This window comes from Somniosus microcephalus, chromosome 7 (assembly GCF_052327205.1).
Source record: "Somniosus microcephalus isolate GS21.2 chromosome 7, FLI_Smic_1.0, whole genome shotgun sequence".
Classification (NCBI taxonomy): domain Eukaryota; kingdom Metazoa; phylum Chordata; class Chondrichthyes; order Squaliformes; family Somniosidae; genus Somniosus; species Somniosus microcephalus.
Window position 1 is genome coordinate 144,365,760 of NC_140993.1, and position 26,971 is coordinate 144,392,730.

General features: G+C 45.9%; 1 protein-coding gene across 1 annotated transcript in view; it reads right to left on the bottom strand.

Moving 5' to 3' along the window:
- The window catches only part of ttpa (tocopherol (alpha) transfer protein), a 104,445-nt gene extending 78,889 nt beyond the window's left edge, over positions 1–25,556 (bottom strand). Inside the window, exon 1 of the mRNA XM_085993039.1 lies at positions 25,248–25,556. Within this exon, the coding sequence (XP_085849165.1) occupies positions 25,248–25,463 (216 nt within the window). The 5' untranslated portion in view covers positions 25,464–25,556. The remainder of the gene's footprint in view (positions 1–25,247) is intronic.
- Between the last annotated feature and the right edge of the window lie 1,415 nt (positions 25,557–26,971).

Sequence of the window (26,971 nt, forward strand, 5' to 3'; positions counted from 1 at the left end):
CAACCTGTCCAAATCATACTGGAGTTTCTCTGCATCCTCCTCACAGCACACATGCCCACCCAGCTTTGTGTCGTCTGCAAACTTGGAAATATTACATCTAGTTCCCCCATCTAGATCATTAATATATATTGTGAATAACTGGGGTCCTAGCACCGATCCCTGCGGTACCCCACTAGTCACTGTCTGCCACTCGGAAAAAGACTAGTTTATTCCAACTCTTTGCTTCCTGTCTGCCAACCAGTTCTCTATCCAAGTCAGTACCTTACCCCCAATCCCATGTGCTTTAACTTTGCACGCTAATCTCTTATGCGGGACCTTATCGAAAGCCTTCTGAAAGTCCAAATACACCACATCCACTGGTTCTCCCTTATCTATTCTACCAGTTACATCCTCAAAAAATTCCAGTAGATTAGTCAAGCATGATTTACCTTTTGTAAATCCATGTTGACTTTGTCCGATCCTGTCACTGTTTTCCAAGTGCTCTGCTATAACATCTTTTATAATGGACTCTAGCATTTTCCCCACTACCGATGTCAGGCTTACCGATCTATAATTCCCCGTTTTCTCTCTACCACCTTTTTTAAATAGTGGGGTAACATTAGCTACCCTCCAATCCATGGGAACTGTTCCAGAGTCTATAGAATTTTGGAAGATGACCAGCAATGCATCTACTATTTCTAGGGCCACTTCCTTAATACCCTAGGATGTAGATTATCAGGCCCTGGTGATTTATTGGCCTTCAATCCCATCAATTTCCCCAACACCATTTCCCTACAAATACTGATTTCATTCAGTTCCTCCCTCTCATTAGACCCTATGTTCCCCGACATCTCTGGGAGGTTATTTGTGTCCTCCTTTGTGAAGACAGAACCAAAGTATGTATTTAATTGGTCAGCCATTTCTTTGTTCCCCATTATAAATTCCCCTGATTGACTGCAAGGGACCTACGCTTGACTTCACCAATCTTTTTCTCTTCACATATCTATAGACGCTTTTACAGTCAGTTTTTATGTTCCCTGAAAGCTTACTCTCATACTCTATTTTCCCTCTCTTAATTAATCCCTTTGTCCTCCTTTGCTGAATCTTAAACTGCTCCCAATCCTCAGGTTTGTTGCTTCTTCTGGCCAATTTATATGTCCTCTCCTTGGATCTTATGCTATCCCTAATTTCCCTTGTTAGCCACGGTTGAGTCACCTTTTTTGTTTTATTTTTATGCCAAACAGGGATGAACAAATTCTGTAGTTCATCCATGCGATTTTTTAATTTTTTCCAACTGCCTATCCACCGTCAACCCTTTAAGTAACATTCCCCAATCCATCCTAGCCAACTCGCACCTCATACCATCGTAGTTTCCTTTATTTAAATTCAGGACCCTAGTCTCTGAGTCAAATACTTCACTCTCCATCTTAACGAAGAATTCTACCATATTATGATCGCTCCGCCCCAAGGGGCCTCGCACAAGATTGCTAATTAATCCTTTCACATTACATAATACCCAGTCCAAGATGGCCTGATCTCTAGTTGGTTCCGCGACATGTTGGTCCAGGAAACCATCCCGTATACACTCTAGGAATTCCTCCTCCACAGTATTATTACTAATTTGGTTAGCCCAATCTATATGTAGATTAAAGTCACCCATAAAAAGAAAGACTTGCATTTATATAGCGCTTTTCACGACCACCAGACGTCCCAAAGCGCTTTACAGCCAATTAAGTACTTTGAAGTGTAGTCACTGTTACATTGTAAGAAATGCGGCAGCCAATTTGCGCACAGCAACCGCCCACAAACAGCAATGTGATAACGACCAGATAATCTTTTTTTATTGATGTTGATTGAGGGATAAATATTGGCTAGGACACTGGGGATAACTCCCCTGCTCTTCTTCAAAATAGAGCCGTAGGAACTTTTACGCCCACCTGAGAGAGCAGATGGGGCCTCGGTTTAACGTCTCATCCGAAAGACGCCACCTCCAACAGTGCAGCACTCCCTCAGTACTGCCCTGAAGTGTCAGCCTAGATTCTTGTGCTCAAGTCTCTTATTACAATTATCTAGGGCATTGGTGAGACCACACCTGGAGTACTGTGTACAGTTTTGCTCTCCTTACCTATGCTTGCCTTAGAAGGAGTGTAATGAAGGTTCACTAGACTAATTCCTGGGATGAGGGGATTTTCCTATGACTAGGATTGAGATGAGGAGAAATTTCTTCACTCAAAGGGTTATAAATCTTTGGAATTCTCTACCCCAGAGAGCTGTAGCTGCTCACTTGTTGAGTATATTCAAGACAGAGCTCGATAGATTTTTGGATACTAAGGAAATCAAGGTATATGGGGATAGTGTAGGAAGGTGGAGTTGAGGTAGAAGATCAGCCATGATCTTACTGAATGGCGCAGCAGACTCGAAGGGCCTACTCCTGCTCCCATTTCTTATGTTCTTAACAAACAAGAGGCATCCTTTACCCACGACTGAAACATGCATTAGGTGCCTTATTTGCATATGCAAAGAGCCTAACGCCTGTTTGAGGTCCCTGCTGGACAATTGGTTTGCCCGGAGGCTAGCTGTACTCCACGAAACCAACTTACCGATCAACTGCAGAAACAAGGTAAGTTATTTAACTGTAACTCTTCTTCCCTATTGCCACTGCTACCCCCCCACCCCCCGCCACCGACCCCGCCACGGCCCCGAGATCCCTGACCTCCAAGACCTGGCCAACCTCTAGTCTTCCCCCTGGCCCCAACCTCCAGGCTCCCTAGATTTATTAACTTGCCACAATCGTTCCCCGAGGCCTCCCAAGCCCCGCGATTCCCCACCCCCGAGCCCCACTATCCCCCTGGCCAACAATCACTTACCCGCGTGACCTCCTCCTGCATCGTCATTGATATGGGAATGAGAACCGAGGCCCAATATCCGGGCTCCTCGGACCCAACCATCTGTGCACAGGGTGATTAGGTCATGCTTTTTAATCATGGTGCCCTGTGTTAATATCACATCATGGACACATTCAATTATTAAATACTATTAGTCAGAACATACTTTCTTAAAACAATCACACCACTTCTTGATGTAAGATTTACCCCAACACTGTGAATGATCAATCCTCTAACCAGTTTTGCAATGTTAAATAATAGTCATCACAATGACTCAACTAAAGCAACCTATATTACATAGGATTTGCACATCAAATTGCTTTGTCATCATGAGTATATTCAGATGCTTCTGGTTTCTATAGCTACCTTATATAATCACTGACTTGATACGACAATAATTGGCTCTGTTTTCAGAACAAAATAAGAGACCACATAATGAAAGGAAATGGAGCTTTGTTTCAATGAGGATTCTGGTTAAACTAGTATTTTTAATTTCATTTTGGAGTGCACTATTCCAGCACAGTGTGAACCCCACAGTGTATAACCAATTACACAGGTCATATAGCACAAAACCTCTCACCTCACAAAAGTTTTCATACTGCGCAGTATCAATCACAGCTCAAAATGACTTTCAGTGTCCTGGTCCTGATTTCAAAACTGCTGGCCTACAAAAGTACTGATTTATTTAGTCTATCCAGACTACTGTGTTTTTTTTCCACATAAGCTAATCTTTGTTTCCTCTTCTTCTTGTTTGAATTGTCCTATTTCAACTTCTTTATTTTACATAGAATTTACAGCACATAAACATGCCATTCGGCCCACTGCTCCACACAAACCAACTCCCACTCTATTTACTTCATCTAACCCTATCAACATATCCTTCTATTCCTTTCTCTCTGATGTAGTTATCTAGCTTCCCCTTAATTGCATCTCTTCTCTTCTTAGGCAGTCCCTCGGAACCGAGGATGACTTGCCTCCTCACTAAAAATGTGTTCTCTGGCGACTGATGAATCCAATGCGGGACCTACAGTCTGTCACAGGTGGGGCAGATGGTGGTTGAAGGGGCAAGTGGGTGGGGTGCTTGGGTTGACGTGCGCTCCTTCCGCTGTTTGCGCTTGCTCTCGGCGAAGAGACTCGAGGTGTTTGGCACCTTCCCGGATGCTTCTCCTCCACTTTGTGCGGTCTTGGGCCAGGGATTCCCAGGTGTCGGTGGGGATGTTGCACTTTTTCAAGGAGGCTTTAAGGGTGTCCTTGAAGTGTTTCCTCTGCCCACCTGGGGCTCTCTTGCCGTGTCTGAGCTCCGAGTAGAGCGCTTGTTTTGGGAGTCTCGTATCGAGCATGCGGACAATGTGGCCCGTCCATCGGAGTTGATCGAGCATGGACAAAGCTTCGATGCTGGGGATGTTGGCCTGAGCGAGAACACTGACATTGGTGCACCTATCCTGCCAATGGATTTGCAGGATCTTGCGGAGGCAGATTTGGTGGTACCTCTCCAGTGCTTTGAGGTGCCTGCTGTACATGGTCCATGTCTCTGAAGCATACAGGAGGGTGGGTATCACTACCGCTCTGTAGACCATCAGCTTGGTGCTGGGTTTGAGGTCCTGGTCTTCAAACACTCTCTTCCTCAGGCGATCGAAGGCTGCACTGGCACACTGAAGGCGGTGTTGGACTTCGTCATCGACGTCTGCCCTTGTTGACACTAGGCTCCCGAGGTATGGAAACTGGTCCACGTTGTCCAAGGCCTCGTCATGGATTTTGATAATCGGAGGGCAGTACTGTGTGGCGGGGCAGGTTGGTAGAGGACCTTTGTCTTACGGATGTTTAGTGCAAGGCCCATGCTCTCGTACGCTTTGGTGAAGGTGTTGACGATGGTTTGGAGTTCGACCTCCAAATGTGCGCAGATGTAAGTGTCGTCTGCATACTGTAATTTGATGACAGAGGATGGGACGACCTTCGATCTGGACTGGAGGCGACGGAGGTTGAACAGTTTCCCATTTGTTCTGTAGATTATCTCCACTCCAGCGAGGAGCTTCCTGAGGGTGAGATGGAGCATTGCAGCCAGGAAGATCGAGAAGAGCGTTGGTGCGATGACACAGCCTTGCTTGACCCCGGTCCGTATGTGAATTGGGTTGTGGTGGATCTGTTGGTCAGGATCACGGCTTGCATGTCGTCGTGAAGCAGGTGGAGGATGGTGACAAACTGTGCTATTTGCCTCAACCATGAGGTAGTGAATTCCACATTCTCACCACTCTCTCAGTAAAGAAGTTTCTCCTTAATTCCTTACTGGATTTATTAGTGACTATTTTATATTTCTGGCCCCTAGTTTTGGACTCCCCACAAGTGGAAACATCTTCTCTATGTCTGCCCTATCGAAACCCTTCATAATTTTAAAGACCTCTTTTAAAACAAAACCCACACTTAAGTCTCTAAATTTGCACTACTGGCTCAGGACTGTACATGCCAGGAGAGTATGCTGGGAATTTGAGCACGGTGGTAAGTGTGCCCTCTACCATCCATACATGTTAATGCCTTTGTTAAAATAATGGACATAGAAATTTCATATCAACACATTAATGCATTTGTTACTAATAACTGCAGTGTGATTTCAACCATGAGGGCAGATTATTTCTTCTGGTTATTGAAAAGCTGCTAATAACACATCTTTTATATAGGGGGTGAATTTCTGTGGGGGTTCATCTGCTGTAACTGCAACAGAAGAGCCACGGAATCCCCAGGAGAACAGCGTAAACACCGTTTATGCCATTTTTTGGGGGTTTCCACAGTTCATCTGCTGAAGTTACAGAAGACGAGTGGGAGAACCCCAGCAGAAATTCACCCCCTAAGTAACCCATTGTCAAGATGGTGGATTTGTAGCTTTCTCATGTGGGAGATTTCTTACTTAGTGAATTTGTACCTGTGGACAACGGAAAACCAACCAATCGCATCATTACTGTTACAATGAACATTTTATACTCTGGAACAACAAACAAGCCTCTTAAATGGTGATAAAGGGTAAAAGATGACTAATACAGCGGTTTCCTGTGGGAAAAGTCATACCTTAGGAGGCTGTACCTTGATATAAAATGTAATTGCTCCATGAAACTTTGCAGGTGCCTATTTCCTTCTGCCAATGTCACAGAGCAAGTCACACAGTGCAACAGAAGCACAGAATTAGCTAGGACGGTGCGTATACAGGAGAATAAATGTTGAACTCACTGATCACTAAACCTGAAACCAAACCTTCATATTTTTAAAGTACAATGTTAGTGTGTACTGATTCTTTTTTTTTAAACAGTTGTTCTGCTAAATATTGAATACAACACTAAATAGCGAATACGAGGGCTGAAATTCCAGTAGTCCTGCTCCAATGGTGGAAGTGCAGAGGAGCAAGACTGCTGTCCACCTTCATCAATCATTGTAGACCCTGGCCCAAATTCCAGGGACAGGGCTATTTAAATATTCAGGAGGGTGGCCTGCACCTGTATGAGTGTAACAGATGTACCTGCCCCAAAACACACCAGGGCCATGCCACTCCAATGGCAGAATTGAAGCCCGGAAAAGGCCGAGGAGAAAATAGGGATAAAGTTTTGAATTGTTCCTAAGACAGCAATTGGCCACTTTTGTAAAGGTAATCAGCTTCCCCACTGGATCTATTACCTTTGCATATTACACTTGAAGCTGGGCCTGATGAGGGCAATATTGACAGAGTATCAAGGGTAGCCCAGTAAGTTCCTCAGACGCACCCCCAAAGTGTGGTAGGGAAGGGGGGAAACACTCGTCCACTCCTCCTGCATCAGAATTTGAGTTGGAATTTAAAGGGGGCGGAAACCTAGCACAACCAGGATCTGCTCCAAATTCTGGTATTCCAGTGGGCGATTTGTCTACCTTTTGCCCTCCCTGGTCACTGGAATTTTTGTCCATAAATATTTATTAGAATTGCCTGGTTCTTGTATCCACAGCTGAAGCTATAGTAAATAAGGAGGTGCTTCCTTACAAAGCATTTACTTCTTTACACAAATTCTTATTTCCTCTACGTACCTATAAGAATATTTGCTTGAACTTTGTGCATTATCACTTCTCAAAAGCACAGGATTACTTTCTAATTTCTTTCCTGTACTTTTTTTCAAATTATTTTCAGGATATGGGTGTTGTTGGCAAGGCCAGTAATTATTGCCCATCCCTTGTTGCCTTTGAGAAGATAGTGGTCAGTCTTTTCTTGAACTGTTGCAGTCCATGTAGTGAAAGTACTCCCAAAATGCTGTTAGGTAGGGAGTTTTAAGAATTTGACTCAACGATGATGAAGGAACAGCCAAATATTTCCAAGTCAGGATGGTGTGTGACTTGGAGGGGAATTTGGAGGTGATGTGTTCCCAGGTACCTTTTGCCCTTGTCATTCTAGATGGTGGCAGTTGTGGATTCGGGAGGAACTGCCGAAGACGACTTGGTGAGTTGCTGCAATGCATCCTGTAGATAACACATACTGAAGCCATGGTGCACCAGTGGTGCAGGAGTTGACAATCAAGCAGATTGTTTTGTCCTGGAGAGTATTGAACTGTTCTGTGGGAGCTGGTTAGGCTCTCTCTTGTTGGAGATGGTCACTACCTGCCACTTGTGTGGTGTGAATGTTATTTGCCACTTATTCTAAGTCTAGATGTTGTCCAGGTCTTGATGCATATGAGCATGAACTATTTCATTATCTGAGGAATTGAAAATGGAGCTGAACACTGTGCACTCATCAGCAAACAGCCCCACTTCTGACCTTATGATGGATGGAAAGTCATTGATAAAGCAGCTGAAGATAGTTGTGCCTAGGATGTTGTCCTGAGGAACTCCTGCAGCAATGTTCTGGAGCTGAGATGATTGGCCTCCAATAACCACCACTATCTTCATTTGTGCCAGGAATGACTCCAGCCACTGAAGAGTTTTCCACCTAACCCCCATTGACTTCGGTTTTACTAGGGCTCCTTGGTGCCACACTTGGTTGAATGCTGCCTTGATATCAATGGCAGTCACTCTCACCTCACCTCTGGAATTCAGGTCTTGTGTCCATGTTTGGACCAGACTCTAATGAGGTCTGGAGCTGAGTGGTCCTGGCAGAACCCAAATTGAGGAGTGGTGAGCAGCTTATTGGTGAGGAAGTGCTGCTTGATAGCACTGTTGACAACTTCTTCTATCACTTTTTTGATGATTGGAATAGGCTGTTAGGGCAGTAACTGACCAGTTTGGATTTGTTCTGCTTTTTTTTGTGAAAAGGACATACCTGGGCAGTTCTCCACACTGTCAGGTAGATGCCAGTGCTATAGACATACTGGAACAGCTTAGCTAGGGCCATGGCTAGCACTGAAGCACAGATCTTCAGCACCACAGCCGGGAGGTTGTCGGGGCCTGTAGTCTTTGCTATGTCCAGTGCACTCGGCTGTTTCTTTATATCATGCAAAGTAAATCAACTTGGCTGAAGACTGACATCTGTGAAGATGGGGACCTCAAAAGGAGATTGAGAAATATCATCCACTCGACATTTCCAGCTGAAAATGGCTGCAAACGCTTTAGCTTTATCTTTTGCACTCATGTGCTAAGCTCTGTCATCATTAAGGATGGGTTGCTCATGCAGCCTCCTCCTCCCATTAGTTGCTTAATTGTCCCCCACCATTCACAACTGGATGTGTCATGGTTACAGTGCTTTGACCTGATACGTTGGTAGTGGGATCATTCTGCTCTGCATGCTGCTTTTGTTGTTTAACATGCATGTAGTCCTCTATTGTAGCTTTCCCAAGTTGACACCCCATTTTCAGGTGTGCCTGATGATGCTCCCAGCATACTCTTCTACACTCCTCATAGAACCAGGGTTGGTCATCTGGCTTGATGGTGATGGTGGAGTGAAGGATAATGGTGGTATACAATTCTGCTGCTGCGAATGATTCACAGCACCTCATGGATGCCGTGATTTGAGCTTCTAAATCTGTTCTTAATCTATTTCACTTAGCACAGTGCCAAACGACATGAAGGGATGTCCAGGGAGTGTGCAGTGGTCACTCCTACTAATGCTGTCATGGACAGACAGATCTGCAACAGGTAGACTGGTGAGGATGAGGTCAAGTAGGTGATTCCCTCGTGTTTGTTTTCTCACCACTTGCCGCAAGCCCAGTCTGGCAGTTATGTCCTTCAGGACTTGGTCAGTGGTGGTACTAACGAGCCACTCTTGGTGAGAGAGATTGAGGACCCCACCCAGAGCACACTGTGTGTTCTTGCTATCCCAATGCTTCCTCCAATTGGTTTTCAACATGGAGGTGTACTGATTCATTTGCTGAGGGAGGACGGTAGGTGGTAATCGTAAAAAGGTTTCCTTGACCATGCTTAACCTGAAGCAATGAGACTTCATAGGATCCAGAGTCAATGTTGAGCTGGGACACAACATACCCAGGGATGTTGTTGAAGGAGTCTGGTACGCTCTGCTGATAGATATGATTATGTCAGGCTGTTGCTTGACCAGTCTGTGGGACAGCTCTCCTAACTTTGGCACCAAGAGGAGTACTTTGCAGGATCAACTTGGGAGGGGTGTGCCTTTGTTGTCTGTTCTATTTTATTCTTGTTTTTCTTTCTAGCAGTTTGCTACAACTGAGTGGTTTGCTAGGCTACTTCAGCGGGAAATTAAGATCCAACCATGTTGGTGTGGGCCTGGAGTCATGCATAGGCCAGATTGGATAAGGATGGTGTTAGATTCGTGTATCTTGATGTTGTGTGTCCTTCAATAACTAGACAAGAGACTGCAGGGAACAATCAACAGGTGTTTACTGAATGAGGGTTACTCTAAAACTAACTGTACAGATCCCTACTCAGGGTTTATATACAGGTGTGGTCACTGCCAGTACTACAGTATACAGGAGCTGTAAAAAGTAGTTCTCCCCTTAAAAGGTACATACACTACAATTCCTCCCCTTTTAGATTAACAGTACCATAAAATTCATTTAACAATTAAATATCAACTAATTACAATTAACACTTTTAACATGCAACATTAACTGAAAATACTCTATTTATAAATTCAGTCTTTGGGGAGGCTTCCTGATCCTTTCTGGATAGCGCCTTTCCCGAGTGTCTTGCTCTTGGTGCGGAGGCGATTCTGGCCCCCTGTCGTCGATTGGTTCATCAGCTTCCGATGCTACTGTTTCTGGGGTAGATGCTACCTGTATGTCGGGTTCATCACCAGGTACGCGAGACATGGGGTTGACTCGTTCCTGTGACTCTAGGATCTGGTCAACATGGCGTCTCACAATGTTCTCCCCAACATCCACTGTGTACATTAGTGGCCCCTGCCGTGTGCATATCGTTCCTTGTTGCCATTTCTCTGTTCGGTAGTCGCGGGCCAAGACTGGTTGCCCTACATTGAAGCTCCTTGTCGGCTTCTCATTGATGTGCTGGAATTGCTTATTCTCAACATCTCTTCGTACATTTGGTCTGAGCAAATCCAGATGAGATCTCAACCTTCGGTTAAAGAACATCATGGCCGGGGTCTGGTTGGTGACTGCATGTGTCGCATTTCTGTAGGCTAACAGGAAATTGTCCACCTTATGCTGCAGTGGAATGTCGTCATCGCACATGGCCCTTACTGCTTTTTTAAAGGTTTGTACGAACCTCTCAGCCAATCCATTTGTGGCTGGATGATACGGGGCGGATGTGTAATGCCTTACCCCATTCCTTTTCATAAATCTTCAAAACTCTTTGGACACAAACTGTGGTCCGTTATCAGAGCAAATCTGCTCTGGCAAGCCGTTCCTGGCAAATATGGTCCATAGGACTGCAATAGTTTTCTCCGTGGTGGTGGAGGACATTTTGATCACCTCAGGCCATTTCGAGTGCGCATCCACGGCTATTAAAAACATTGAGTCCATGAATGGACCAGCAAAATCAATATGCACCCGTTGCCATGGAGATGAGGGCCACTCCCATGGGTGTAGAGGGGCATGTGGTGGTGCATTTTGGACCTTCTGGCATCCTGAGCAGCTCTTTGTCAGGTCCTCGATTTGCTGATCGATCCCCGGCCACCACACATAAGCCCTAGCAAGGCTTTTCATTTTCACCCCTCCCAGATGGCCTTCGTGAAGCTCATTGAGCACTCTCTCCCTTAACTTGGGTGGAATTACCACTCGGGATCCACACATACTGACAGCTGTTCTCTTCTGGATGAGAATGCTGGCAACAGTGAGTCGCCATGTGTTGGCCATCCCTTCACCATCAAGTCATATACCCGATACAGTGTCGGGTCATTTCGGGTCTCCTTCTCCATATCAGCGTTAGTTACTGGCAAGCATTCAATTATAGTCGAATAAAATATTTCGACAGGGTCCACTGCTGGTGCTTCCTCCGCAGTTGACAGTGGCAGGCGTGATAGCCCATCAGCATTTCCATGCTGTTTCGTGCCCTTATACTCGATTTCATATTGGTTCGCCCCTAGAAAAAGGGACCATCTTTGTAGCCGTTGCGCAGTCATCACCGGAACGCCCTTCTTTGGATTAAAGATGGAGACAAGTGGTTGGTGGTCAGTCAGCAAGGTGAACTTCTGCCCGTGCAGATAGTGGTTGAACTTTTTCACTCCCCACACTAGGCTGAGGGCCTCCCTGTCAATCTGGGCGTAGTTACGCTCGGCTGAGGTTAGTGACCGAGACGCAAAGGCTACTGGCCTCTCCGAGCCGTCCGGGAATTTGTGCGACAGTACCGCTCCAATGCCATAGGGTGATGCATCACATGCCAACCGAATTGGTAGTGCTGGGTTGAAATGAGCCAAAACCTCTTTTGATGTGATCAATTCTTTGCACTTCTGGAAAGCTCATTTACATTCGTCATTCCACTTCCATGGTACCCCCGTTTGCAGTAGGGTGTTCAGTGGGTGTAGTACTGTAGACAAATTCGGCAAGAACTTATGGTAGTAGTTCACCAGCCCGAGGAACGACCTCAGTTGTGACACATTTTCTGGTGCTGGAGCCTTGACTACTGCCTCAATCTTCTCAGGGGACTTATGTAACCCCTCTTCATCAATAACATGGCCACAATACGAGATCTGCTTCTGGAAAAACTCGCATTTGTGGCGATTAGCTCGGAGCCCATATTCCTTCAATCTAGAGAGCACCTGCTCCAGGTTGGCGAGGTGATCACTGTCATTTTCGCCCGTGACCAGGATGTCGTCCAAATAACACTGGGTCCCTGGAATCCCTTGCAGGACTTGATCCTTTGCCCTTTGCCAAATAGCCGGAGCTGATGCTACCCCGAACACCAGCCAGTTGTATTGGTAGAGACCTTTATGAGTGTTGATCGTGAGGTACTGTTTCGAGGCTTCTTCTACCTCCATTTGCAGGTACGTCTGGGCCAGATCAATCTTAGTGAAACGTTTCCCTCCAGATAGCGAGCCGAAAATATCTTCAATCCGCGGAAGCGGATATTGTACAGTGTGAAGGACTGGGTTCACTGTCACCTTAAAGTCCCCACAGATGCGAACCTTCTTTGGTTCCCCAGGCGTATTACTCAATGACCTCTTCATTACAGGAACGATGGGTGTACCCTACTCACTCCAGTCCACTTTGGACAGTACTCCTGAATGTTCCAAACCTTCCAGCTCTGCTTTGACGGCTGGGCGGATCGCATAAGGTACCGGTCTGGCCTTAAAAAACTTTGGGCTTGCATTTTCCTCTATTTTGATCGTCGCTGTTATGCCTTTTAGTGTTCCGAGTCCCTCCTGGAACACTTCTTGTGCGTCAGTTAGCATTTTTGACAGTCGTCCAGGTGTGACGTCGTCATCCTTTTTGGCATCTACAGTCAGTGCTTGTATGGAATGCCAATCTAGCTGTATCTTCCAGGTCCATTCACGTCCTAGTAGTGGTGGTCCTCCATCTGGCAATACATATAGGTCCATTTTTGGTGTTTCCTTGCCGTTATATATAACATTCACCCTTATTTTTCCTTTGGGGTAGACTTTTTGCCCCGTGTACGTCTTCAAGACAATCTCTGTATCTCTCAAGGGTATATGTGAGAATAGCCGCTTGTAGTCCCTTCGGTTTATGACTGTTAGGGCTGATCCTGTGTCCAATTCCATTTTCACTTGGACTCCAGCTATCTTGAGCGTGACCCAGATAGTTTGGTGATCCTCCGTTTTGATCACATTATGTAGTTTCAGACAACCCAGCTCTTTGCTTCCAGAGTCTGTATCACTTTTCTGTTCGTCTGCACTACTCTCCGTCACCTTATGTACCTTCTTGTGCTTCTCCTGTGGGGATTTCTTGCTGCTGGTTTTCTTTTCCGACCTGTAGACTCTTGCTATGTGTCCTACTTTTCCACACTGTCTGCACACTTGGTCCTTGAACCAGCAATCCTTATGGTCATGTGTTGTTCTGCCGCAGCGATAGCACTTCACTGTTCCGTATGACATTTCATTTGTGCCATATTCTTGCGGTCTCCGTTGAATCTCTGCCGCGCCCCGTGCTGCTGCTTCGTGTGATACTGCCATGCTGAAAGCCTTGTCCAGCGTAAGATCCTTTTCTGATAGAAGCCGTTTCTGGGTTCCTTCACTTTGAAGCCCACACACAAACTTGTCCCTTAAAGTATCTGCTAGTCCTGTTCCAAACTGGCAGTGTTTCGATAGCTTGCGCAGTTCCGTTAAAAACTCAGCATTACTTTCATCTTTATGCTGGTTCCTTTTGTGAAACTTAAATCTTTGCGCTATCAGCAGCGGTGTGGGGTCTAAGTGGTCCTGTAGGATTGACACTATGTTTTCAAAATCCTTTTCCACTGGCTTCTCTGGGGTTACTAGGTTTCGCAGTAAGCCATACATTTTTGCACCCATTGAATTCAACAATACCAGTGCTTTCCTGTCATCTGGCACTTCATTCGCCTTGCAGTACACTTCTATGCGTTCGACATATGTCATCCAATCTTCGACTTCATTGTCGAACGCTGTGACACTGCCACTCTTCGGCATCCCTGGGTGTGGTTAGACTGGCTCAAAATGGCGTCTCCCACGCTCTCCCTTCTTCTCTGCTGCGGCTCAAAATGGCGTCTCCCGCGCTCTCCCTTCTTCTCCGCTGCGGCTCAAAATGGAGTCTCCCGCGCTTTCCTTTCTTCCCCGCTGATACTGCTCGGCCCTTGAACACCGGCTGCGCTCTGCGCGTTTTCCTGCGCGCCTCTCTCTCTCGTTGATGCTGCTCGGCCCTTGAACACTGGCTGCGCTCTGCTCTCTCTCGTTGACGCCGCTTGGTCCTGAACACCGGCTGCACCCTGTGCGCTCTACCCTCTCTCTTCTCCCATCGACGCCGCTCGTTCCTTAACACCGGCTGCGCCCTGTGTGCTCTACCCTCTCTCTTCTCCCGTCGACGCTGCTCGGCCTTTTTCTGTGCCGTCGGTCGGCTCTAGCCGCCGCTGTCCGGGAAGGGTCTACGCCGTACCTGTTGCCAGCCCGTTTCGCTGGACCACCGTGACTGGAGAACCAAGCCCAGCTCTCAACAGCCTCCCCTGCGATGCTCAAGTCTCCGCTGGATGGTTGACGCCCGTGCTTCTGGACTCGGCCTTCTTCTTTCACTGTTCTCCAGGAGCGAATCCCTGGGAGGTGATGCAGAGTTGCAGGTAGGTTTGAATCTTCTCGTCGCCAATGTTAGATCTGTGTATCTTGATGTTGTGTGTCCTTCAATAATTAGACAAGAGACTGCAGGGAACAATCAACAGGTGTTTACTGGATGAGGGTTACTCTAAAACTAACTGTACAGATCCCTACTCAGGGTTTATATACAGGTGTGGTCACTGCCGGTACTACAGTATACAGGAGCTGTAAAAAGTAGTTCTCCCCTTAAAGGTACATACACTACAGATGGCACTTTTCCTTCTCTATAGGTTATTAGTGAACCAGTTAGGTTTATAACGACAATCCAACAGCTTCATGGTCACTTTTACTAATACCATCTTCTTATTTCCAGATTTTGTTTTAAACTGAATGCAAATTCTCAAACTGCCGTGGTGGGATTTGAATTGTGTTCTCTGGATTATTAATCTAAGCCTCTGGATTACTAGTCCAGTAATAACCATTATGCTACCGTATGAGCTTCTGGCCTATCTTTATTTTCTTGTACTTTCCCATTTCAGAGAGCATACTCTGAACCTATAATTAAAAAAGGTCTGACTTTTTGTTCCACCCTGAAGTTATTCCAAAGAGATCTAATATTTATTTAGTTGCAAATATTGCACTATTTGTAAACAAAAAGAACGGTAACAAGATTGTGAATATGAGAGGTGAGTGGCTGCTGGGACATTGACAATATTTTGCAACATTTTTGTGAGAAGTATGAATAACTAAATGGCTGAAAAGGGTTTATGTCATGTGTTTGCAGAGAAAGAAAGAAGCCAAAATGCAACAGAGGGGTACTGCGCCCACCTACCATTATCCTGTTAACTGCATATAAAGCAAAAGACTGGCTTAGGAACAGTATATATGTTAGCTAGGTTTCATCAAGAAAGCTGTGATATAGAGTTATGCTGAATGCTGCAATCTGACTTGCAGCCAAACTCTAGGACAGACATAGTACTGCCAGTAGTTGTCAAGGTCTCTTCAGCCTGAACTCTTTTGCCTCTAGCTAGCATTACTGTATTTGCCAATGTGCTAGCGACACATGAATCAAACAGGTGACTGATGCGTAGCTAGAATTTTCATCTTGTTTCCTACTGAAGAGCAACAGAAGCATGATATGTCTGTCCAATTTCACCATACTGCATGAAGCATAAAGTACATGGGGTCATTGATGGCAACAATATAGCCAACTGGTCAGCAGATTCCTGCTCCTCCTGCTATCAATACTTGCTCCTACTGACGTGTGCACTGTCATTGCCCAATGTTTTCTCTTCAAACTCATTGCCCAATGTTTTCTCTTCAAACTCATTGCCCAATGTTTTCTCTTCAAACTCATTAACTGCATCCTCTGGGATTTGCATAGCTGTGCTGGTGCTTACAAATGTTGTTGAGAAGGACACGACAACTTGCATTTATATAGCACCTTTAACATAGAAAAATGTCCCAAGGTGCTTCACAAAAGTGTAATCAGGCAAAAAAATAAACCTGAGCCAAAGGAGATATTAGGAGGGTTGACTAAAAACTTGGTCAAAGAGGTGGGTTTTAAGGAGGTTCTTAAAGGAAGAGACGAAGGTGGAGAGATTTACAGCATACAGCCTGGCTTGCAACAGTGGGCTGAAGGGAGTGGAGGATTCACCAGAAGCCATAGTTGGAGGAATGCAGAGTGTTCAGAGGTTTCTATGGCTGGAGGCATTTACAGAGATAGGAAGGAGCAAGTACATGAAGGGATTTAAACAAACAGATCAGAATTTTTAATTTGAGGCACTGGGAGTGACCAGGAGCCAATACAGATCAGCAAGCACAGGGGTGCTTTGTGAGCAGGACTTGGTGCAGGATAGGATACGAGCGGCAGAGTTTTGGATGAGCTGAAGTTTATGGAGGGTGGAGGCTGGGACGCTGAGCATTAGAACAGTTGAGTCTGGAAGTGACAAAGGCATGGATGAGCGTTTCAGTTGCAGATGGTCTGAGGCAGTGGTGGAGGTGCGAGAGAGTGGCTGGACAGTATAAGGGGTCGAATCCTCAGCTCGAGGTCAAAAATAAGACTGGTGTTTCAACTTGAGACAGAGTGGGATGGATTGGTGGCGAGCATACAAAGTTTGCGGCAGGGGCCTTTCCAATGTTTAACTGGAGGATGGAGGATGTTGGACAACACAGAGGCAGTGGAGGGGTAAGGCCATGGAGGGATTTGAAGATTTGAACACAAGGAAGAGAATTTTAAATTTGAGTCATTGGTGGACCGGGAGCCAATGTCGGTTAGTGAGCACAGCAGGATGGATGAACAGGACTTGGAGTGAGTTAGGATACGTGCAGCAGAGTTTTAGATGAGCTGAAATTTATTTTGGGTGGAAGATGGGAGGCTGGCCAGGAGAGCATTGGAATAGTCGAATCTTGAGGCAAGAAAGGCATTGATGAGAGTTTCAGCAGCAGATGAGCTGAGGCAGGGGCCGAGATGAGCAATATTACAAGCTGGAAGTGGGCGGCTTTGGTGATGGAGAGGATATGGGGTCAGAAGCTATGGGCAAGCAGCTCACAGAGCTCCTATCCCATCTCTTTAACCACCCTTGGGTGGATGTCATCTAGACCTGAAACCTTATATATTTTGAGATTTCCTCTTCTATTCAAGATGAAATCTCAATCTATTTTAATATTTATAATGTTATTTACTACAGTACATCCCACAGCTGGAATATGAAGAGAACTGCAGCATAGTCTTCTGGCTCAACTCCAAAGAATGCCAACAGGGAAAGTATTAAAAAATCTGCCTGTTCCTCAGATGTTTGGATGTAACAGAAACAGCCACAGACAGGATGCCTTTTCCTGCTCGCAACAGAAACAGTGCATGATTGGAATGATCAGGTAAGTGTACCCTCCTGTGCGGAATATTCTCATTTACTATATAATTAGCAAGTAGAATCCAAACTAAAAATGCTGATGTGAAAACCGACAGTGAAGCATTGGAGAACATCAGATCTGGCAACAGGAAACCTTCTCTCTCTGATCAACGTGGATACTGTGCGATCCTACCCAGCACTAGACAATGCAAGAAGGAACATCCCTGGATCTGCTATCAATAAAGTGAAAGTCTGGCCTAACCCCTTCCCCAGATAGGAAAAATAGAACAAATCTGCACGCCCCTAAGGATACTTAAATCTCCTTCACAATTCAGAATTAAATTGTACCTGCTGCCCTTCTTCCACCCTCAAGACATGGCGCTTACAACCAAATCTGACCAGCCAGCCCTGTCCTCAGAAAAATAAACCAGATTGATGTTGACTTTTGGCCACCTGACTGGCAGAGCGCCCTGGCCGGTGCTCGTACCCTTGGTGAAGAGGCAGCTGCGATTTTAAGGACAAGGGCTCATTTGCATCAGGGCACCAAACGGAGCCAGACGCAGCTCGCCAGATTACATCATTACATAGTTAGATATTATTTACAGCACAAAAACAGGCCATTCGGCCCAACAGGTCCATGCCGGTGTTTATGCTCCACACGAGGCTCCTCCCACCCTTCTTAATCTAACCACATCAACATATCCTATTCTTTTCTCCCTCATGTGTTTATCTAGATTTCCCCTTAAATGCATCAATTAAGGATGGATTAAAGCTCGCCAATATCGGGCCGCTGCAATCAGCAGTGCAAGGTAAATTTCAGGGGGGAGGGGCGGGTTGCGATCGTGGAGATGGTGTCCCAGGGCAACTGCTACCCAGATTATCTTTTGTGGAGCCCAGAAGAGCAGTCCTGCTCCTACATGCCACACAGAAATCATTCAAACTTACCTTTGCTGGGTCTCTTCGGCTCTATCGACTGTGATTGGAACCTGCACGCGCATAGATAGGGCCCCTGAGGGGAGTTCACTGCACCAAGTTACCAGTGCTTCACTATATTTTCCCACCATACAGAGAACAATCACACAGCTTTTCCTTCACTTTTACAGGGACTTTTATTACTCTGAGTTTAAGTATTTTAGCACAAAATAACACTTTTATATTTTGAGCATATCTGTACTATTTTAGTACATTTTTGCATAAAATAGTTTTCACTGCAATTTGAAACATATATTGAGAATATTGAGTACAGCGCCAACATGTTCCCATAAAGGTCAAGGGTCGGACCAACAAGTCCAGTGAACTCTGGATGTCAAGGGGTATACAAGGATGGATTAGGAAAAAAAGGGAGGCATTGGCAGATACAAAGGACTAAAAACAGTGGAAGCCCTAGAGGAGTATAGAAAGTGCAGGGGGGTACTGAAATAAGAAATTAGGAGAGCGAAGAGGGGGCATGAAAAAACACTGGCGGGCAAAATAAAGGAAAATCCCAAGGTGTTTTACAAGTATATTAAGGGCAAGAGGATAACCAGGGAAAGAGTAGGGCCCATTAGGGACCAAAGTGGCAGTCTGTGTGCAGAGCCGGAAGATGTAGGTGAGGTTTTAAATGAATATTTTGCATCAGTGTTCACTATGGAGAAGGACGATGTAGGCATAGAAATCAGGCAGGGGGATTGTGATATACTTGAACAAATTAACATTGAGAGGGAGGAGGTACTAGCAGTTTTAGTGGGCTTAAAAGTGGATAAATCCCCAAGCCCAGACGAGATGTATCCCAGGCTGCTGTGTGAGGCAAGGGAGGAGATTGCAGGGGCTCTGACACAAATTTTCAGAACCTCTCTGGCCACAGGGGAGGTGCCAGAGGACTGGAAGACAGCTAACATAGTACCATTATTCATGAAGGGTAGTAGAGATAAACCAGGGAATTACAGGCCAGTGAGCCTAACATCAGTGGTAGGGAAATTATTGGAAAAAATTCTGAGGGACAGAATTAGTCTCCACTTGGAGAGACAAGGATTAATCAAGGATAGTCAGCATGGCCTTGTCAGGGGGAGATCATGTCTAATCAATTTGATTGAATTTTTCAAGGGTTGACTAGGTGTGTGGATGAGGGTAGCGCAGTTGATGTAGTCTACATGGACTGCAGTAAGGCTTTTGACAAAGTCCTGCATGGGAGACTGGTCAAGAAGGTAAGAGCCCATGGGATCCAGGGCAATTTGACACATTGGATCCAAAATTAGCTTAGTGGCAGGAGGCAGAGGGTGATGGTCGAAGGTTCTTTTTGTGACTGGAAGCCTGTGTCCAGTGGTATACCGCAGGGATCGGTGTTGGGTCCCTTGCTGTTTGTTGTGTACATTAATGATTTAGATATGAATGTAGGAGGCATGATCAGTAAGTTCGCAGATGACACAAAAATTGGAGGAGTGGTAAATAGCGAGAAGGGAAGCCTTAGGTTACAGGACGATATAGATGGGTTGGTCAGATGGGCAGAACAGTGGCAAATGGAATTTAACCCTGAAAAGTGTGAGGTGATGCATTTTGGGAGGACTAACAAGGCAAGGGAATACATAATGAATGGTAGGACCCTAGGAAGGACAGAGGATCAAAGGGACCTTGGAGTGCATGTACATAGATCCCTGAAGGCAGCAGGACAGATAGATAAGGTGGTTAAGAAGGCATATGGAATACTTGCCTTTATTAGCCAAGGCATAGAATATAAGAGCAGGGAGGTTATGATGGAGCTGTACAAAACGCTAGTTAGGCCACAGCTGGAATACTGTGTGCAGTTCTGGTCGCCACACTATAGGAAGGATGTGATTGCATTAGAGGGTGCAGAGGAGATTTGCCAGGATGTCACCTGGGCTGAAGCGTTTCAGCTATGAAGAGAGACTGGACAGGCTGGGGTTGTTTTCCTTAGAGCAGAGAAGGCTGATGGGGGACCTGATTGAGGTGTACAAAATTATGAGGGGCATAGATATGGTAGATAGAAAGGAACTTTTCCCCTTAGTAGAAGGGTCAATAACCAGCGGGCATAGTTTCAAGGTAAGGGGCAGAAGGTTTAGAGGGGATTTGAGGAAAAACATTTTCACCCAGAGGGTGATTGGAATCTGGAACACACTGCCTGAAAGGGTGGTAGAGGCAGGAACCCTCACAACATTCAAGGAGCATTTAGATGAGCACCTGAAATGCCATAGCATACAAAGCTACGGACCAAGTGCTGGAACATGGGATTAGAATAGATAGGGCTTGATGGCCAGCGTGGACACGATAGGCTGAAGGGCCTCTTTCTGTGTTGTATAACTCTATGACTCCATAAACAACCTCTCTGGCACTGAAAATTAACTTTTACAAGTGTGGAGTCTCATCCCTTCAACTTTTAATTGGCCACACAAAACATGAATCTGTCCATCACCGAAGAGACCCTAACCAGTGATTTACAGAGGATGGAGGCATACTTCCACCGGTGTCAACTTCAGCCAAACCCACAAAAGACCGTCACCTCGACATTCCACCTCAATACCCATCAAGCAAACCAAGCTTTGAAAGTCTCCTTTAGCAGCGCATAGGTAAACCATGCCAAAAAGCCCTCCTATTTAGGAGTCACACTTGATCGCACCCTATCATATAGACAACATCTCCAGAACCTTGTCAAGAAACTAAAGAGTAGGGTCAACTTGATCCAGAAACTCGCCAGACCCACATGGGGAGCATACGTTCAAACCCTCCGTATGGCAGCACTTGCTCTGGTGTACTCTACAGTGGCGTACTGCTCTCCGGCATGACTATCAAGTCCGCATGTCAAATCCATTGATATTCAGCTGAATTCTATTATGAGAATTATCACTGGTATGCTTTTATCGTCACCAACACCTTGGCTGCCCGTGCTTGTGAACATTGCACCACCACACCTACGCCGCGAATATGCAGTCTCCAGAGAATACAACCGCTACACCAGCAAAGACATGCCTATCCAGGCCGACATGAACAACCTACCACCAACCCATCTCAAATCTAGACGGCCATTTTGGACCATCGCTGAAGCTCTTCAGCAATCTCCCCTCAGCCTTGATGACCGATGGCGAAATGCTTGGAAGAACTGTGACATATGGAATGGATTCCTTATAGAGGACCCCACAGTACAACCTGAAGGATCAAACCTTCCTCGCAAACAGTGGACAACCATCAACCGCCTCAGAACTGGTCATGGTAGATGCTGCCACCTTCTCCATAGATGGAAGATTAAAGCATCCCCATCATAGAAACATAGAAACATAGAGATAGGAACAGGAGTAGGCCATTCGGCCCTTCGAGCCTGCTCCGCCATTCAATGAGATCATGGCTGATCTTCGTCTGAGATCATAGCTGATCTTACCAGTTCAGTACCCCGTCCCCGCCTTTTCTCCGTAACCCTTAATCCCCTTAGCCTTCAGAAATATATCCAATTCTCTCTTGAAAATATTTATTGAATTAGCCTTCACAGCCCTCTGTGGCAGGGAATTCCACAGGCTCACCACTCTTTGAGTGAAGAAATTCTTCCTCATCTCTGTTTTAAATGATTTGCCCGCTATTTTTAGACTGTGGCCCCTGGTTCTGTGCTCCCCTGCCATTGGAAACATTCTCTCTGAATTCAGCCTGTCCAGGCCTGCCATAATTTTATATGTTTCGATGAGATCCCCTCTCAATCTTCTAAACTCCAGTGAGTACAAGCCCAAACTATTCAATCTCTCCTCGTAGGTCATTCCCCGCCATTCCAGGTATCAGCCTGGTGAATCGCCGCTGCACTCTTTCCATGGCAAGAACATCCTTCCGCAGATGGGGCGACCAAAACTGTACACAATACTCCAGATGCGGTCTCACCAGCACCTTGTACAGCTGTAGTAAGGTATCCCTATTCCTATACTCGAACCCCCTTGATATGAAGGCCAACATACCATTTGCCTTCTTAATCGCCTGTTGCACCTGCATGCTCTCCTTCAGTGACTGGTGCACAAGAACACCCAGGTCCCTCTGCACTTCCCCATCTCCCAATCTATTGCCATTTAGATAATAATCCACCCTCCTGTTTTTACCCCCAAAGTGGATAACCTCGCATTTATCCACATTATAGTGCATCTGCCACGTATCCGCCCATTCCCCCAACCTGTCCAAATCGCACTGTAGCCTCCTGACATCCTCATCAGAGCCCACCCCTCCTCCTAGTTTAGTGTCGTCAGCGAATTTGGAAATATTGCATCCAATTCCCTGATCCAGATCATTTATATATATTGTGAACAGCTGGGGTCCCAGGACAGATCCTTGCGGCACCCCGCTGGTCACTGCCTGCCACTCCGAAAACGAGCCGTTTATTCCAACTCTCTGTTTTCTATCCGCCAGCCAGTTCTCTATCCACGTTAATACTTTGCCCCCAATCCCATGAGCCTTAATTTTGCATGATAATCTTTTGTGTGGAACCTTATCGAAGGCTTTCTGGAAGTCAAGGTACACCACATCCACTGGCTCTCCCCCATCTATTTTACCAGTTACTTCCTCAAAAAATTCCAGCAGATTAGTCAAACACGATTTACCCTTTGTAAATCCATGTTGACTCTGTCCGATCCTTTCCCCATTTGTCAAGTGCTCCGCTATTTTATCCTTAATAATGGACTCTAGCATTTTGCCCACAACCGATGTAAGGCTTACTGGTCTATAATTCCCTGCTTTCTCTCTACCCCCCTTTTTAAATATTGGGGTAACATTAGCTACCCTCCAATCCACGGGTACTGTTCCCGAGTCAATGGAGTTCCGGAAGATGATCCTTAGAGCATCTGCTATCTCCAGGGCCACCTCCTTAAGTACCCTAGGATGTAGTTTATCAGGCCCCGGGGATTTGTCGGCCTTCAGTCCCCTCAACTTACCCAACACCATATCCCTAGAGATACTAATTTCTGTCAGCTCCTCCCTCTCATTAGTCCCTATGTTTGTCGATATTCCTGGGAGGTTATTTGTGTCCTCCTTTGTGAATACAGAACCAAAGTATGAGTTTAATTGGTCTGCCATTTCCTTATTCTCCATTATATATTCTCCCGAATCGGACTGCAAGGGACCGACTTGGGATTTTACCAGTCTTTTCCTCCTGATATACCGATAAAAGCTTTTGCAGTCTGTCTTTATGTTTGCTGCAAGTTTACTTTCGTATTCTATTTTCCCCTTCCTGATTAATCCCTTTGTCCTCTTTTGCTGTATCCTGTACTGCCCCCAATCTTCCGGTCTGGTGCTTTTTTTTGCCAGTTGATATGCCCTTTTTTTTGATTTTATGCTGTCCCTAATTTCCCTCGTTATCCATGGTTGAGTCACCTTTTTAGGTTTATTTTTATGCCAAACCGGTATAAACATGTTCTGGAATTCTTCCATTCTATCTTTGAATGCTTGCCATTGTCTATCCACGACTGTGGAGCTCCTAATCAGACCCTGGAGCACATCAGAGGAAATTTGCAGGCAGCCTACAAGATATCCACGCTGTTACACCGGAAGCTTTGGCCTGGATATCCAACTTAGATATTGACATTTGGTTTGCTTTGCTACCACCATACAAAAGAAGAAGAAGCAGCTTTTAATTGTGTTCAATCCTCAATCATTCAATGTGATTGGTTAATGAGATACACTGTTGCTTGTCCTGATGCTCTGCAGAGGGCACTGCGTCATTTCAATCTCCCACTTACAGCAATTTGTAAATTTCATATAAATTAAACGGGCAACTGCAAGTCTAAGGAATGGTCCTGGGTTGCAGTAAATTCCATCCCATTATATTGAAAAAGTGAGAACGTGAGAGAAAAGCAGAGAGACAATTACAGGAAGATAGAAACCCATTGGCCTGGAATTTGCAGTCAGCGGCTAAATGACGCCACTCGCCGCTGACCCCTAAGAAAGCTGCCCATAAAGATCTAGCGATCTCTGTGGCGTGAATTCCAGCTCTCCCAACATTAATTTGAATCTGACGCCAAATCAAGCATATCTCCAGCATCCAGCAACAGTAATATCATCAAGCAGGCTGAGCAGCCAATCACATTGAAGAATGCTCACAGACAGCAAACCAGGAAGTAAAATGCACAGAGTCTAATTTACTTTTTATTAAATTTTACAGAGAGGGAAATAAAGATTGGGTCATACACATAGGACTAAGGTAGAAGCTGAAATATCATAAACAAACTTTAAAAATTATATATTTTAAAAACCATGTAATTCTTAATTCATATTAATAATGAAAATATTTGGCATCCCACAAATATAACATTCATTTTTCAGGGCCAGAAAAGTTGTTCAGCAGTCAATTCACCTTAAAAACCCAGTTACAACAAGTCTTAACTTTTTGGTGGGGAGAGGTTTCACAGCAATATTCAGCCTAATCGGGGATGTTTTCGCCAGTTCAAGTGATTTGAATTGATTGCTGGCTCTGGGGAGTTCCACAGCGCAACCTGTGACGGAGCAAGAAATGACTGATCGCAACTTTTGGATTTCCAGGTTTATCTGTGCATGTTCTAAATCCTGAAGTTACCGTCAGTTTCAGAGGGGTAATGGTGGCGAACGCTGACAGTTTCGCTGTAATTACCACCGCAAAATCTTAGCCATTAATCTCCCTAAATTTTTGGCCATGAGCAGTTTAACTCCAGCTTTAAGTTATTTAAAGCTCCTGAAAGTTATCCTCAGCTAGAGTCTGCTGCACCCAAGGCAGGTGTCAAGAACTGGAAACATCTGAGAGTTTAGATGTCGAAACGTCATACTTTCTGAAAGCTCGCTGCCCTGGTCCAAAGAACCCCTGAGCCACGGAAAGATCAGATTGCGTGACGTGCATCCCCCATCCTACAACCCCCCTCACCCTTACCCTTACCTTCACCCTCAACCCATTCTTTCTCTCTCTCTCCCCCATGTTATTGCTAGCTTCTTTCCCTCCTCTTAGCCTGTCCATTTCTGTCGCCTCACCTTCAGCGCCAGCTCGATGTCGAAATCCCGGGCTCTCAGAAACTTGAGAAGGAACTCATTCTCCAAACCCAACGGCCAGTGCAGGCTCTGCTTCAGCGCTCGGAGTCTGAGCTCAGAAATGGAGCGGAGCATGGAGTCGGGGTCAAGTTCGTCATCCGACAGATCCTCGCTGCTGTGCCCTGGGTTCCTTTCCTTCGGATTACACTCTGTCGACATGTTCTCCTATTTTAAATGACTGCAGTTGGCAGCAGGCGCTCTGAAGCCGCGCGATCCACTCGGCGTAACCTAGTTATGATACTTTCATCACCATAAGCACCGAAAGTTACGCCTGCATTTATCTGGTGGGCGGGACCAAGGCGGCATCCAACCCCATATTGTACTTTTGTTTCCCCTGTTTTGATATTTTACTATACGGTAAATATAACTGGGGGCGCGGGGGTGGGGGCTATATTACAAGATGTTGCATAGCGTGGAACCTGCAGCTCCATATTACCAACAATCATTGCTGCTTTTTCTACTATCTGTGGAATTGTCACACTCTTACATACTGTCAATAGGAAAGGTAATATGCGCCATCATAGCATGACATGCATTGGTCACTCAAATATGTAAATAGGAGTGTGTTGCTAATAGCAATAACCATTGGCCCGTAATTTCCGATAGCCTATCGGAAAAAAATCGACGCACTTACCTGAGGGCTCCCGAGGTTCGGACACTTCCGATGCTGGGCCTCTCCACAGTCGAAATGCGCAGGGCCCACATATCCCAGGGGCGCAGGCGGTTTGCGTGGGCCAGGCGAGCCAATGATAGACCTGTCAAAAGTATGAATGGAGATCATCCCAAAAAGACACTAATGTAGCGGTACCACCGAGTGTCCCTTACTTACCGTACATAATTCCCTTTAACGTAACGATGTAGCCGGTGCGGGGCTTTCCTCCTTTGGGAGCGCGGGCGAGCGCGATGACGCGGGTTAACGCGATGACGTCACGTCGCACATCACGTGACCGTCCCAAGCGCGGGCAAATGCGATGACGTCATCACGCAAGTCACGTGACTGCCCAAGCGCGGGAAGAACACGATGACATCATCACGCAATCCACGGGACTGCCTACTCAGTCCTCGTGGCGTCTCCGTCTGGTGAAGACCTATTTTATGGCTCTCCTGTACCTAGCTCTGCAACCTGTTAGAATTCCTCTGTTCCTGCATTAAAAACCTTTTTGATTGTTCTCCTGGAGTCGAACTCGATTATTACGTAGGCATTCATCCAATACCTACATCGGTGAACCCGAATATCTACAATTGGTGACCAATGACGTGAGGACGGGAGCTCATCAACACCTATGTTGGTGACCCTGTTTTTCGTGAACGTTATTCATGAAAGCAGCGCAGCCGGACCCCGATATTTCGTGAACGTTTTTCACGAAAGAAGCACGCATGGAAGCTACAGCCGTTTTGCTCAGCTACTGCAACACTGGGAGCAACAACCGCCCTCGTGCTTTATAAAGGTAGAAGCCCTGTTCGCCCTGTGCAACATCGATACGGCACAGACCACGTACCTGGATACGGTCTCCGTTTTCGACAGCTCTACCGACTTTTGCAGCGTCAGCCTCTTCAACAACCCCACAGCAGAACAGCAAGTATAACACCCTCACAGCGCGGGTACAGCACGTTTACGGGCTCACAGGATCGGAGCGCGCCCCGGCGGGGAGGCCACGAGGACTCAG